Raw genomic sequence first — 13,929 nt, 5'->3', positions numbered from 1 at the left:
GAGACACAGAATCGGAAACAGGCTCCAGGCTCTGAGCCATCAGCCCAGAGCCTGACGCGGGGCTCGAACTCACGGACCGCGAGATCGTGACCTGGCTGAAGTCGGACGCTTAACCGACTGCGCCACCCAGGCGCCCCTGTTTCTTTCTATCTCATTCTTTTCCCTCTCCCCCAGAAATTACCACTTCCCTGAATTATGTCTTTTAATTCCCCCTCCTTACTACACATATGCATATATGCCTTCTCACACAGAATCATGCATGCTTAAACAATACTGATTAATCTTGGTCATTTATAAATGTTGTCATGCTACATAAAGTCTTGGGACTTGATTTATTGATCTTACATGAAGTTTCTGAGTTCATCCACACTGTCATAAGCAAGTTGATTTCATCCTTTTTTTTAAAATTTCTTAACGTTTATTCATTTTAGAGAGACAGAGAGAGATAGACCGTGAGTGGGAGAGGGGCAGAGAGACAGAGGGAGACACAGAATCCAAAGCATGCTCCAGCTGTCAGCAAAGAAACTGAGTAGGCCTCGAACTCACAAACTGTGAGATAATGACCTGAGCCAAGTCAGGTGCTTAACCTACTGAGCCAACCAGGCACCCCTATTTCATAGTTTTTTACAGCTGGGTAATATCATGTTATACAAATTTACTTGCCTACTCTCCTTTTTTTTTTTAATGTTTTTTTATTTATTTTTGAGAGGGAGCACAAGCAGGGGAGGGGCAGAGAGAGGGAGACAGAGGATCTGAAGCAGGCTCTGCGCTGACAGCAGAGAGCCTAATGTGGCGCTCGAACTCACAAACCATGAGATCATGACCTGAGCCAAAAAAAGACACTCAATCGACTGAATCACCCAGGAACCTACCCATTCTTCTTTTAATGAAAAGTAAGTTGTTCCCAAGTTTTTGCTAATGTGAACAATGCTGCTACAAATATTTTTATACATGTCTCCTAGTATACATGTGCAAGTGGGTCCCTAAGGAAAATACTAAGAAACAGAGTTATAAGGCATACCAACATGTACAAAGTATATAAGAATATAATAATAAATTTCAAAATTATATACTCATAGATATATACATTGGAGTAAACTTATAAAAATTAAAAATAACAGGTAATCCTGAAGAAGAGTATCTTTTTTGCCTTATCCTGTTAAGATACAAAGACTTATAATGAAGCTGTAGCAATTAAGAAAGTGATATATTGGGGCAGAGATGGATTATAGACCAGTAAAATAGAATTAAGGGTGTAGAAACAGAAACCCCAGTACATAGTACAGAAAACATAGTAGATCCTGGGGAACAGTAGAACTAGACAATAAGTGATGTGAGAATAATTGGTTATGCATCTGAGGGAGAAAAATTGGTTGTCTATTTTGTAGCATATACAAAAAATCAGTTCTAGAAAATGAACTTACAGTAAAAGGCAAAACTTAAAACACTTTATAAGAAAATAGGTTTCTGATTCTGGAGTAGGAAAGATTTATTAAACAAAACACAAAAACACAAAATGCTAACCATAAAAGAAAAAAATAATAAATTTGACTATATTAAATTTAAGAACTTCTTTTTTTAATGTTTATTTTAGAGAAAGAGAGAACAAACAAGTGGGGAAGCGGGGGCGGGGGGTGGTGGAGAGAGAGAGAGAGAATCTTAAGCTAAGCATGGAGCCTGATGCAGGTCTTGATCCCATGACCCTGGAATCATGACCTGAGCTGAAATCAAGAGTCAGATGCTCAACCAACTGAGCCACCCAGGTGCCCACAGAACTGCTGTTCAATAAAAGACATCATGAACAGGGGCACCTGGGTGGCTCAGTCGGTTAAGTGTCCAACTTCAGCTCAGGTCATGATGTCACAGTTTGTGGATTCAAACCCCTACACCGGGCTCTGTGCTGACAGCTCAGAGCCTGAAGCCTGCTTCAGATTCTGTGTCTCCACCCCCACTCTGCTCCACTCCCACTCATACTCTGTCTCTCAAAAATAAACATTAAAAAAAAAAGACATCATGAGCAAAGTAAAAGCACAAGACAACAAAAACTAGGAGAAGATATATGCAACATATATTGCTGAATATGGATTAACATATAAAGAAACAGGGCAAATCAATGAAATATTAAACATATAAAGAAATGTGGTAACTTAATGAAAATATGACAAAACAACTCAGCAGGAAAATGTAGAAAAAACTTGAATAGGTATCATATGAAACTATAATCAACTTCACTAAGAATCAGGGAGGTATAAATACAATATAATTTTACTACTATTAGATTGCCAAAAATTAACAGGAAAAAATGTACAACCACTTTGGAAAATGATCTAAATTATTTTGTAAAAATGAATGTTCATTTGTAGACTCTATCATCTGGCACTTGCATATATATATATATATATATATATATATATATATGATGGCCACCAAGTCTAGGAACACACACAAATACATAATAACTGGTTTACTGTTATTATAATGATAAAATAAGAGCATGCATATTTCTAGATTTTATGACCACCCTGAATGCAGCCTAGAGGCTTCTTCAGCTCTGATTAAATATGGATATATATAAAATCCTTCCTGTCCCAACTATCTCTGCTCAGGCTCTTGAAAAACATACTAGTTCTTTGTATTTGTAGATTGCAGTTCCCTAGGAAATCTGAGTAAACAGTGAAATCTATGTGGACTCTCTTGCATGAAAAATTTGTGGAGAGTTTAAAGGGGTTCATTGCCTCCCTAAAGTCCTTCTATACCATTTCAGGATCTGTGTTTTCGGATTAAGAACTCTCTTCTGAGTCATTCTCTTTCCAGGGCTAGAGTTCAAGGAACTGAGGTATGGCTTGGCCTCCATCTAGGAACTATACTCCTTCAGGTTTTGATTTGAGACTAGTAAATGTGTTCCATCTTCCAGATTTAGGAGTCAGCATTTTGAGAATACTCACTCATCATAATTTATCCTAGTCAAGAAAAGAGTAGCAGTGGGGGGCCTGGGTGGCTCAGTCGGTTAAGCATCTGACTCTTGATTTCAGATCAAGTCATGTCACAGTCATGAGATCAAGCCTGGTTTTGAGCTCTATGCTGAATGTAGAGCCTGCTTGGGATTCTCTCTCTCCTTCTCTCTCTGCCCCTACCCCCATTCCCAAAATAAATAAACATAAACAAAAAAAAAAAAAAAAAAGAAAAAGAAAAGAAAAGAGCAGCAATTCCAGAACCAGTGCTAAGGGCACTTAGGCCTAAAGATCCCCAGGTCAGCAGGCATGATGACACCAGAAGGTGGAGCAAGACCTTCCACAAGGCCCCTTCACCCATATGCCTGATGGACAGGTGGACAGAGTGTCAGGCACAGCTTCTGTGGTGTGCATATAAGAAGTCCAACAGGAAAACCAATACTTCAGAGGAATGTTGATAAGAATAATAGACACATCCTCACATTTATGAATTCAGGTTTTCTAGAGTGAGTTACCCAGAGTCCAGGAATTCTAACCAAGTTAAATGAATAATATCATCCCTTCAACCACTTGCATTAGGAAAACACAGGTATCATTTCTACTTTGCAATTATATTTATAGCTTATTCTTAAATATTTAGATTTTTCATAATTGTTAACTATTGTGATAAATGTAAGAATGTGAAATTATTGAGGGCCTGGTTTGTCTGACAGATATAGTTATTAATTGCAAAACACTAGAGAAATATAAAGTATCATGTTAGGAAAAAGAGCAGGATAAGGAGATTCTAAGAGTGTTTTGAAGTCAGACTGACTCTGCCATTTACTACCATTTACTTATCGGGCAATCTTGTGCAAATCTCAACTTCAGTATCCTTCTATGTAAAATAAGAATAATAACAGTACCTATCTCACAGGAGCACTGTGGGAATAAAATGAGACAGGGTCTATAGAAAGCAAAGGCACATGGGATGAGATTTTAAAAAGTAAGCTATTTTTAAAATTAACACCCCATTCTTCACATTTAGATCCATGTCCCTTTCTCCCAATATTTTTGAAATTATGGAATTTGTTTTAATTCCTCACTAACAGAAAAACTAAAAGAGTATTACTTTTATTATTCTTAAGGAAGCACTTCATGGAAACCAAAGAATTCTAAGGACAAAATGTATGTGCTGACAGAAAGCATTAGGTAGGTTGTCCTTGTGATGATACATATGTATCATACATAAGGGTAGAGACATAGGGCCAAAGACAAAGGAATAGTCTCTAAAGATGAAGGAGATGAACAGAGAAAGATTCCAAATACATGGGGTTTATTCAAAAACAGAGGTGTATTTAAGATTTTTCTTATATGATAAGATGAGGAAAGGACTATAAAAGGTGGTTCAATTCTTTAAGAACATTAAAAAAATTAAAATTAATTTTTTAAGTTTCTCTGATTTTACTGCAGAATAGATTTATTAAACTTTCTCATAAATATAAAAGATGGTTTACATCTAATTTCTGAAACATGAATTAATAAAACTTAATTAAGAATTCTTCTCACTCACATGGATTCAGTGATATCAATTCCTATAAAGCATCTGAGTCCATCTAAAACCAACCTGTAGTTTGATTAGATCCAGTCATTATCTACATAAGACCATGGTCCACCAGCTCAGTTTTCATTCATGGCCCATAATCACTCTTCATAGAATTTACATTCTCATAAATTTCTGATCCCAGACTTCATTGTCCTGTGGCAGCTGACTCTCTAGCATTTCAGCTCCCACCCTCTCTTGCACAGCTCTAAGAAATCTGCCTTCCAACTTTGAATCTTATGTAATACTCCCTACACCCACCAGGACTAATGTACTTGATGGCATGGAGAAACCAGGTACCTCATCCCTCACCATTAAATGACTCCCCAGAATCTATCTCTTCTATGAAATTATTCTCAGAGTCCAATCTATGACTGTCCTAAATCTCTCTTTCTGCCCATTTCATGCAAGTCTGTGTATATGCATAAACCTAGGCATTCTTCCTTCCTCTTAAAAATGTGAATTCCTTTTGAATGGGATTCCCAACTAAAAATCTTTCATATCTGTGAGAACTACTGTGGGACTAATGAAGAAACAGGTGGCATGTTAGTGAATATTGACTAGTTCATTTAATTTTATTTTTAGTTTAATATTTTAAATTTTATTTTTGAGTAATGATAATAAATAGAAGTAAAGCACATTTTTGGCATTAAGAATTTTACTCTGGAACCAAACTATTTCCTTATTAATGCCAGCTCTATTTCTTACACTGTGTGCTCTCTAAACCTCAGCTGTTTCAAATGTTAAATGAGGGCAATAATAGTATCCACTTAATAGGATTATTTTAAGGATTAAATTAAATAATCCATGTAAAGTACTTTTAAAAAGGGCATACTACATATCAAGTACTTGATGAATGTTGTGTTGTTCTTATTACTTTAGATTATCAGGAAAGTATAACCAGTCATTTTCTAAGGTTTGAGTGTACATTTGAATCACTCATATAATGAGAGTCACTAAATTATATAAGTGTCAGTTAAGTCTTAATTCAAGTTTGTACCTTCCCTTCAGAAGTTTTGAAATTGTATCTGGTGATCAACAGCATAAAAATAAATTGTTTCTTATCATGCAGCACCCAAAACAATTGGACTTGCCAATACTCTCTTTATTTCTGCCCTTAGGACAAGTGTGAAGTCATCTATCACCTCCTAGAGGTTTAATCCATTAGATACTCCAATTGCTGTCCCATCTGACTTCCTATTATTAGACACTGTCTACCCTCCCTTTCCCTATTCCTTTGACTTCCAGACACATGTCCTGCTTGTTTTCTTCCTATATCTTCCCAATACTTCTTAGTCCTTTGTGGTTTTCTCTTCCCTTTCTTCAGATAATTTTTTGCCCAGGTAACCTTCTTTCTCTCTCCTAACACTTGCTTTGGATTACCCCATTATCTCTCAAGATTTCAACGTATTGATGACTCCATGTCCATCTGTACTGCCACTGTCTGAGGCCAGGCCCTCATCGCTTCCAATTTAGCTTATGAAAATTGCCTCTTAAATGGCCTCCTGAATGCCATCTTTTCCCTGCTTTAAGATTTCTCCTTCACATAACCACCAGAATGACCTTCCTGAAATGTAATCTGACTTTGTCCTCCTCAAGCTAAAGCTCCTTTCCCTTGCTGGATAAGACCTTAAGAAGGAACCCTAATTGGGGGCACCTGGGTAGCTCAGTTGGTTAAACATCCAACTTCGGCTCAGGGCATGATCTCACAGTTCGTGAGTTCAAGCCCTGCATTGGGCTCTGTGCTGACAGTTCAGAGCCTGGAGCCTACTTCCGATTCTGTGTCTCCCTCTCTCTCTGCCTTTCCCCATTTGTACTTTGACTCTCTCTCTCTCTCAAAATAAGTAAATATAAAAAAAAAAAATTAAGAAGGAACCCTAATTGTTGTTCAGATTATGCCTCGTTCAAACAAAAGCCATGGTTCTAAAAGTTTCCCCGGGGCTGTATTTTTTTATTCAAATCACTTTCCAGCACAAATCATTGATTGCAGCCTTAAAATCAGAAGAGGTTATCAATTCCAATAAATGAATTTTACCAGATCTCCTAAACTGAAATTTTTTAGAAAAGTCAATTATATATATACACACACACAGTACATTGTTTTTCTTTTTGAAAAAGAGATTATAGAGTTTTCATGATGGTGAAAGCATATAATATAAATACATACACTTAAATATACTTAAAATCAGTTAGACAAAGAAAATGGGGTAATAATGAAAACTGACTACTCCATAATTTAACAACATTTTCCATAAGTATAGATTTAGATCTATTATACATTGTAGATCCTATTATAGAACTGCTAACTATCAATCTTTGCTAGAAAGTGATGAACACTGTTAAGAGTCCACACATCTCAGAGCCTTCTGTCAATGTGTATGAACAATGTAGAGGAATGTATAGGAATTCCAAGAGAAATTGCTAAACAAAGAGGGGATGATAGTAAGACCTGCTGAGTCAGAAGCCAAAGTCTGGATTCTGTCCTGTCTATGGCCCTACTTCATAAGACAACTAATTAGACTTTTAAGATACTACTTTTTTCATCTTCAGAATAGGGGCTTTAATTGCACAAATCTTTAAGGCCCTTGTCAGCTTTGAAATTTGAATATTAGCTGCTATGGCTTATCCACAGAATAGAACAACTCTCCTCTAAACATGCTTTGAGAAGGATAAAATCTATATTTGCCCCTTAGTCACAGTTTAATGATCTCTTAGGTGTCCAGACTTAATGAGGTTCCTCAATCTATATTCCTGTAAGCCTCCACTTTCAGGTGCTAAAATCTTTAGCTTCTTCATCTCTCTAACTATGCTGGACATTTTCCTATAATGTAGCCTGAATTGTTCTAGGCTTGAATCAATAAAAATTTAACAGAGAACTCAACATAACCCACGCCCCCTGCTTTCAGGTCCAAGTAACGATACCTCCATAGTCTTCCAGTGACACACACTAAATACTTCACAAGGAAAGAGCTGGATAAGTAATTAGTGTGTGTGTTTTAGCTCCAGTTTCTTGCATTAGGGTTATAACATCTGTATGCAGTAAAGTTAAAGGGTAGAGTTGGCTCCATGAGACAATTTCAGACATCCACACCATCATGGTCATAGCAGCTGACATGTTTTTTGCAGTGGAGATTTAATGTATTGGATAGGATTATAAGTGAATTGGATTGGCTTCGCCATTTTGTATCATATTTTGCTTTATGATGAGCTGTAAGCCAGAGTCTATATAGTTAGACTTGGGGGCTTAGTAACATAACCAATAAAATATAGTGAGGAAAAAACAAGGCAGCATTCTAGAGTATATCAAATGAAAAGCCATCCCAGCATTAAAAATTCTGCTGATATTTGGAGATGTCTGTCTCAGACTGCTCTCTTATAAATTTTCCCTTAGAAAGCACACCCTTGCCATATAGCTACTACTGTACTCTGTCAAATACAGGTAGGGTCCTGCAAACAAGATGAAAAAAGAATGCAGTGTGCTTACCTGAATTATTCAAGCAAAAATAAAGGAATGCAATGTGCTTCACTTAACTCAAGCCATGATCTCTACATTCCCTAAATCAGAGGTCCAATACTCACAGAGAAAATTCAGCAATCTGATTACAGTTTGCTTTGATTTGTAGCCTTGTAAGCTTGGAATGGAATCAGAAAATATATACACCTTGGAATGGAATCAGAAAAATGTGTAAAGATGTGATATACAGAAAAAGGTAGACAATTCACCCTGTCAGTGTGAGTCCAGAAGTGTGAGATTCCTCCCACAGATGACTGGCCCCACGGCCACCTGTAACTTGAGCTCCAAAAGTCACTTACCCTATGACGATACAGGAGATGGCAGTTCCCAAGAAGGCATATGTTAAAATAGATCCTAAGTTTTGAAAAAAGTGTCTCTGGGGAGAAAAGAATAGATTTCATATAGTATGTCCATATTTTTTCTTAGTGTAACAGTAAATAAAAATAAATGTATGCATTTTTACAGGCCCTCCCTTCCCTCACTGTTTAGGCAAATTCTGGTTTTGGAACCTTAATTCCTGGCCTTATTGCACAAATAAGGTTGAACTGATTTACACTGCAAAGGACAGAGGTTTCTCAAAGAAAGGAGGAAAGATGCATCTAGAAAATGACAGGGTAGAGATGAGAGAAACGACTGCCAGAACTGGCTGGACCTGAGAGAGACAGTAAAGGATTGGGCCAATGTCCATGTAGAACTCTGGCATGATTAACAGAAAATGAAGTTTTTAGGAAATGTTGTTGCCAGTGAAACCCCTTTAATATTTTAAAAATACTATCCTGAAATATTTTAATTGCCTTTTGACTTATTGGATCTCTGACTTCTATTTCTTCTGAATGCAATGAAACAAAACCTTAATCATCTACAACAATTTATTTTAATGAGTCACACAAATGATGCCTAGTATTAGGACTGGGGATAAGGAAGGATGAGGTGAGTAAAACCAGCCTTCTAAGTCTTCTCAAAGGTTGGCTTGGGAAAACTCCCTTCCAGTTGTGTAGTTGGGAGCTGAGCAGTTAGAAGTGACAGCAAGAGGGAGCCTGGAGTACACAAGAAAATAGGGTCTGTACTGCAAAAGCCGCCTGGCTGCAGGCACTGACAGGCCAAAGGGAGGAAGGCCCCTGGAGTCTCTGGAGTGGGGAGCAGGGAGCAGAAAAGCAGCTGCACTACCTCTGCATCTTGAAACCCACACAGGCCAGAGCCTCAATCTGCTAGCACTTAAACTATCAAGGGAATTACTAACCTGTGAAATGTGCACATTCAGGTGATACTTAAACAATGTCAGGCGAAAGCACAGAAGCAACAAAACTGGATTTCCTCTCTATGAGCATCAACAGCTGAGTATTAGCAAGGCACCTTGAGTTTTTACCCTAATTGATAAGCCCAACGTCTATCCCAATTAATAGCTAACTCTGGTTACAATCATCTAGAATGATATTGTTAATAGAAATATAATACAAACCATGCATGTCATTTAAAATTTTTCTAGTAGGCACATTATAATAATTTTTAAAAAGGCAAAATGAATTTTGATAATATATGTCTTATTTAACCCAATATATCTGAAACATTATCATTTCTACATGAAATCGGTATCAAACATAATGGAGGTATTTTTTGTTCTTTTTTTAAGTTCATTGAAATCCAATGTGCATTTTATACTTAAAGCATGTCTTCATTCAGACTAGCCACATTTCAAGGCTTAATAGCTGCATGTGCCCAATGGCTAGTGTATTGTATAGAGCAGATTTAGAAGAATTATAAGCATGTCAGATTTGAATCTGTATCACAGGTATCTAAGATAATGATATCCTTACAAAATAAATAAACCCATAAAATAATTGCTTTTTCATTAGCACTGGTAAAATTCTCTGCTAAATGATAAAAGAAGAAAACAACCACTGTATATTTACCTTCTTCAGGCTATATCCTGCATGAAATATAATTGGTGGCAGTAAAACATTGAAGAAGATTTCTGGATCAAATGTCATCTGCCAGAAAAAATAAAAGTATAATTACAAAGATGATCCTTTGGGTCACTAAAAATGTGCTTTAAAAATACAGTTATAGTCACCTTTGGTAAGGTTGTATGAGGTATATTAACATGCTATTAAATTAGCACAGATGAAAATTGGAAAAAATGCAAACAGAAATTCATAAATGCAATATAACTATGAAGTAACATTTTCAATGTACAACCTATACTCCATTCTATAGCTAGCAATAATAACAACAACAATTCAATAAAACCCTTCTAGGCAAAGAAAACTCTTATCATTGATTTTGATTAGTTATCCATTCTTCATATATTAAATATCTTTATTATACATATATATATTTATTTATTTTCTGGTCAAATAAATTTTCTGGTAATGCTCAAGCATTTTAGCTTCTGACAAGAACTTATCTGAACTTTCCCCAAATAAAACATTTTTTAAAAGTTTGCTCTTAGTTTTTCCTACTTTATTCCATTCCAGAGTTTAAAATATTTTCCAAACTTTATGTAAAAATATATTTGAAAGTGAAAATGGATTTTTCTAGTGTTTGTTTATTGGCTTTTACTTAAGTGTTAACATAAAGTTGGCCAGAAAAAAAAAACAACTTATTTGGTGTCAAATACAATGAAATGAAATAAAGAGACTCTTGAATCTAAACCTACTATTTGTTGGGAAATCTGAAGATGAAACTCTTTTAATCTTTAAAGTCTTACTTAGACTTATTTTCTTCTTTCTCTACCCCATTCCCCAAATACACAATGTCGTTCATTATTTACCACTAAGGCCTTTTACCATTACAATATTCATCAAAATCTTTCACATATAGTTTTCACAATTATAATATCCAATTTCCCCTCCCTTTTTTTGCCTTAATTCTAACTCATCTCTAGAGCTGGATCTCAGAAGCTACTCTTCTCTGAAGTCCACTTTGATTTCCCTAGTTTCTTAGGTGTTTTTTTCCTTTATTTAAAAAAAATTTTTAACGTTTATTTATTATTGAGAGACAGAGAGAGACAGAGCATGAGCATGGGAGGGGTGGAGAGAGGGAAAGACACAGAATATGAAGCAGGCTCCAGGCTCTGAGCTGTCAGTACAGGGCCCGAGGCAGGACTGGAGCTCACAAACTGCGAGATCATGATCTGAGCCCAAGTCGGACGCTTGACCTTAATCAACTGAGCCACCCAGGTGCCTCTCTTCTGTGTTCTTTTAGCACTTTGGATCCTCCTTCTCCTTTTCCATAATAGCCCCTCAATTCTACTCATGTAACATTTGGGAAGGAGTAGGTGGGACTCAGCCGGGTCTCAGAAACTTAATTCATCCATTGATGTTATAACATCTTGTATCAATGAAGATTCAGGTAGATCAACTATGGGCCATTCATAGCTCTCTGTGCCTCAGTTTCTTCATCTTTAGAATGAAGATAATAGGAAGCGTGGGTGGCTCAGTCGGTTAAGCATCCGACTCTTGGTTTCAGCTCAGGTCATGATCTCACAGTCACGGATGGAGCCCTGCATCAGTCTCTATGCTGAGCTTGGAGCCTGCTTGGGATTCTCTGGCTCCCTCTCTCTTTGCCCCTACCAGGCTTGCTCACTTTCAAAATAAACAAATAAACATTTATAATAAAAAAAGAGAAAATACAATGAAGATAATAAGATGATACCTAATTCTAAGGTGGTTATAAAAATTAAATCAATTAATATTTGTAAAGCCTTTGCAGCATTACCTAACATCTAGTAAGCACTTGTAAGTACTTATCCCTAAAGAAAGTAAAATATATGAATAAATATTTTCCGGTTATACTATTTGAAGAAACTGCTCTGTTGTTAGGAACTCTTGAAGGTTACAGCTGTGTAAAATCTGGGCAAAGAAATTATGAATCCTTCTAAGTTTGCTCTTTTTTCAAATATTATCTGATACACCATTATTGATCTATTTTTATGAGGCCTCTTTGAAAGTATATCAATTGCATATTTGAAAGTTTTTAGCAAAGAGATGTGTTTCTGAGTGCTGGGGGAATGAAGCAATGCAGCTGTGATCATCTGGAAGAAAAAAACACAGTGGCACAAACATTTTGGACAGCAAATCCCTTGCCTCAGCAGTTTTTCTGCAAAAATCAGGTTAATCACTCAACCAGAACATTTCAATAATCAGAATGCCCCATTCCCTGCATGCAGGTTAACTAATGTACTATTGAATTATATTTTCTGGAGCAGCCAGATGAAACTGGCAGGCTGAGAATGGCATGCAGCATACGAGGATTTATTTGTATATACAAAACAGATTTGTGTTCCTTTCAGACTTGCTATAAGCTTAGGAACTGCTAAATCAGAGTTCTGGGAGTAACTCCAAACCCAGACAATTTCTCAGAAATGGCTAGATCTGCTGCTGCACCAATCTCCAGATGGCGATTCCACATTTCATTTTCCTCAGATTTTGTGTTCAAATCATGGCCTTAGAGGTGAGACTGTTTCTAAGGCCCAAACAATTAAAATTTTTCAATATATAGTGAGGGGGAAAACATCTAAGACAAGTGAGTGGGAAAAACAGAAAGCTAAAAATATTTCAGCTCAAGACATTAGTCTTTTACAATATAAAGCATAAAGGCCAGCCCTATCCAACAGAACTTCCTGTGATAATGGAAATAGACTACAATTGTACTGTCCAATATGGTAGCCACTACCCACATGAGCTATTAAGCAATTGCATTTTTTCAGGCTAGCGCAACTGAGGGACTGAATCTTTTATTTTCACATCTCCTGAGTAGTAGCTGGCAAAGGCAATTATCCTCATTTTCCAGAGACAGGAGAAGAAATGAATGGCATGCTCAGTGTTAATCAGTGTGACAGGGATATCATTAAGAATTGGGCATATATGCATGGGCAAACTAAATGTGTAGTTTCTGAGGGAACATCAGGCTAACATAATTACTTAGGGCAAGATTTAGGAATGTTTAAGAAGAGTTGGGACTCAGATATGATTTTACTATTTTGGTAATTCCCGATTCCTTTGGAAAAGTGGAAGTGGGTAACACAATAATGTGTTCAATCATTTTCAATGATTTTTTTTCATTAAAATTTTAACAAGTCTCTGCTACAAAGTACTTAAAGATATATTGATAGATATATTGAACCCATGAAGGCTATAGTCAAAGGAAGGAAAGATGATATTCAAGCACAGTAAAAGGAACGGGGCTAGGCTGTAATTCAGAGTTCTCTAGGACAGAAACACCAAAACACCATTCTGGGCTGGCTGACCCTGCAGGGAGGCTTGATGTTCAAGCAGCATATAAGCTGGGCTTTAAAGGATGGATAGGAGCCTATCCATGGGGCACCACCATGTAGAACATGCTCCTTTGTCTACCCTGGGGGCAGTGGGCCAGGGTTCACCAAGCCACAGAGCAAATTGGTAGCTTCCTGGAGTTTCGGTTATACTCAATAGCAAGTGATTTGAAACATTTTAAGTATTCAAATAAATGAAGATTTATTAAAAATCTCAAAAAAAAAATCTGTATGCACTTTTCCTATAAATAGGAGACTTCAAAGAAAACTTGGCTCACTCAGGGCAGGCAGCTTTCGGGCATACCTAGAGACACCTCAAGGGTGTCCATTTCCTTTCCTCTGCTCTAAGTTATGCTTTAGATAGAAGGCACCACACACACTTGGGAAATAACAATAGATAATGAAGGGCTCCTGAGGGATGGAGAAGGAGGTTAATGCAGGTGCTGTGTTGATGGGTTGCAGGGGTGCCATGACATATCAATCCCTTCATCTTTGGTCTAAGGGATGGTCAGAGGCCCAAGTCTAATCCTTTCAGCCCTGAGTAGTCTCATCAGGACCCTAATTTTCCTACAGTTTACCCCCATTGACCCGATACAATCATTTTCTGTGT

General features: G+C 36.9%; 1 protein-coding gene across 21 annotated transcripts in view; it reads right to left on the bottom strand.

Moving 5' to 3' along the window:
• Positions 1-13,929, bottom strand: part of SLC9A9 (solute carrier family 9 member A9) — a 763,188-nt gene that overhangs the window by 567,481 nt on the left and 181,778 nt on the right. For all 21 annotated transcript variants that reach the window (XR_006222104.1, XR_006222105.1, XR_006222099.1 and 18 more), the window contains 2 exons: positions 9,958-10,035; positions 8,347-8,423 (listed from right to left, as the gene is read on the bottom strand). Coding sequence is in view for 13 of the 21 variants with exons in the window: in XM_042998717.1 (XP_042854651.1) it covers positions 8,347-8,423; positions 9,958-10,035 (155 nt within the window). In the remaining 8 variants the exon portion in view is untranslated. The remainder of the gene's footprint in view (positions 1-8,346; positions 8,424-9,957; positions 10,036-13,929) is intronic.

The sequence above is a fragment of the Panthera tigris genome, chromosome C2 (assembly GCF_018350195.1).
Source record: "Panthera tigris isolate Pti1 chromosome C2, P.tigris_Pti1_mat1.1, whole genome shotgun sequence".
In the NCBI taxonomy this organism is placed as follows: domain Eukaryota; kingdom Metazoa; phylum Chordata; class Mammalia; order Carnivora; family Felidae; genus Panthera; species Panthera tigris.
Note: the sequence above shows the minus strand (reverse complement) of the source record. Positions and strands in the feature narration are given on the sequence as shown.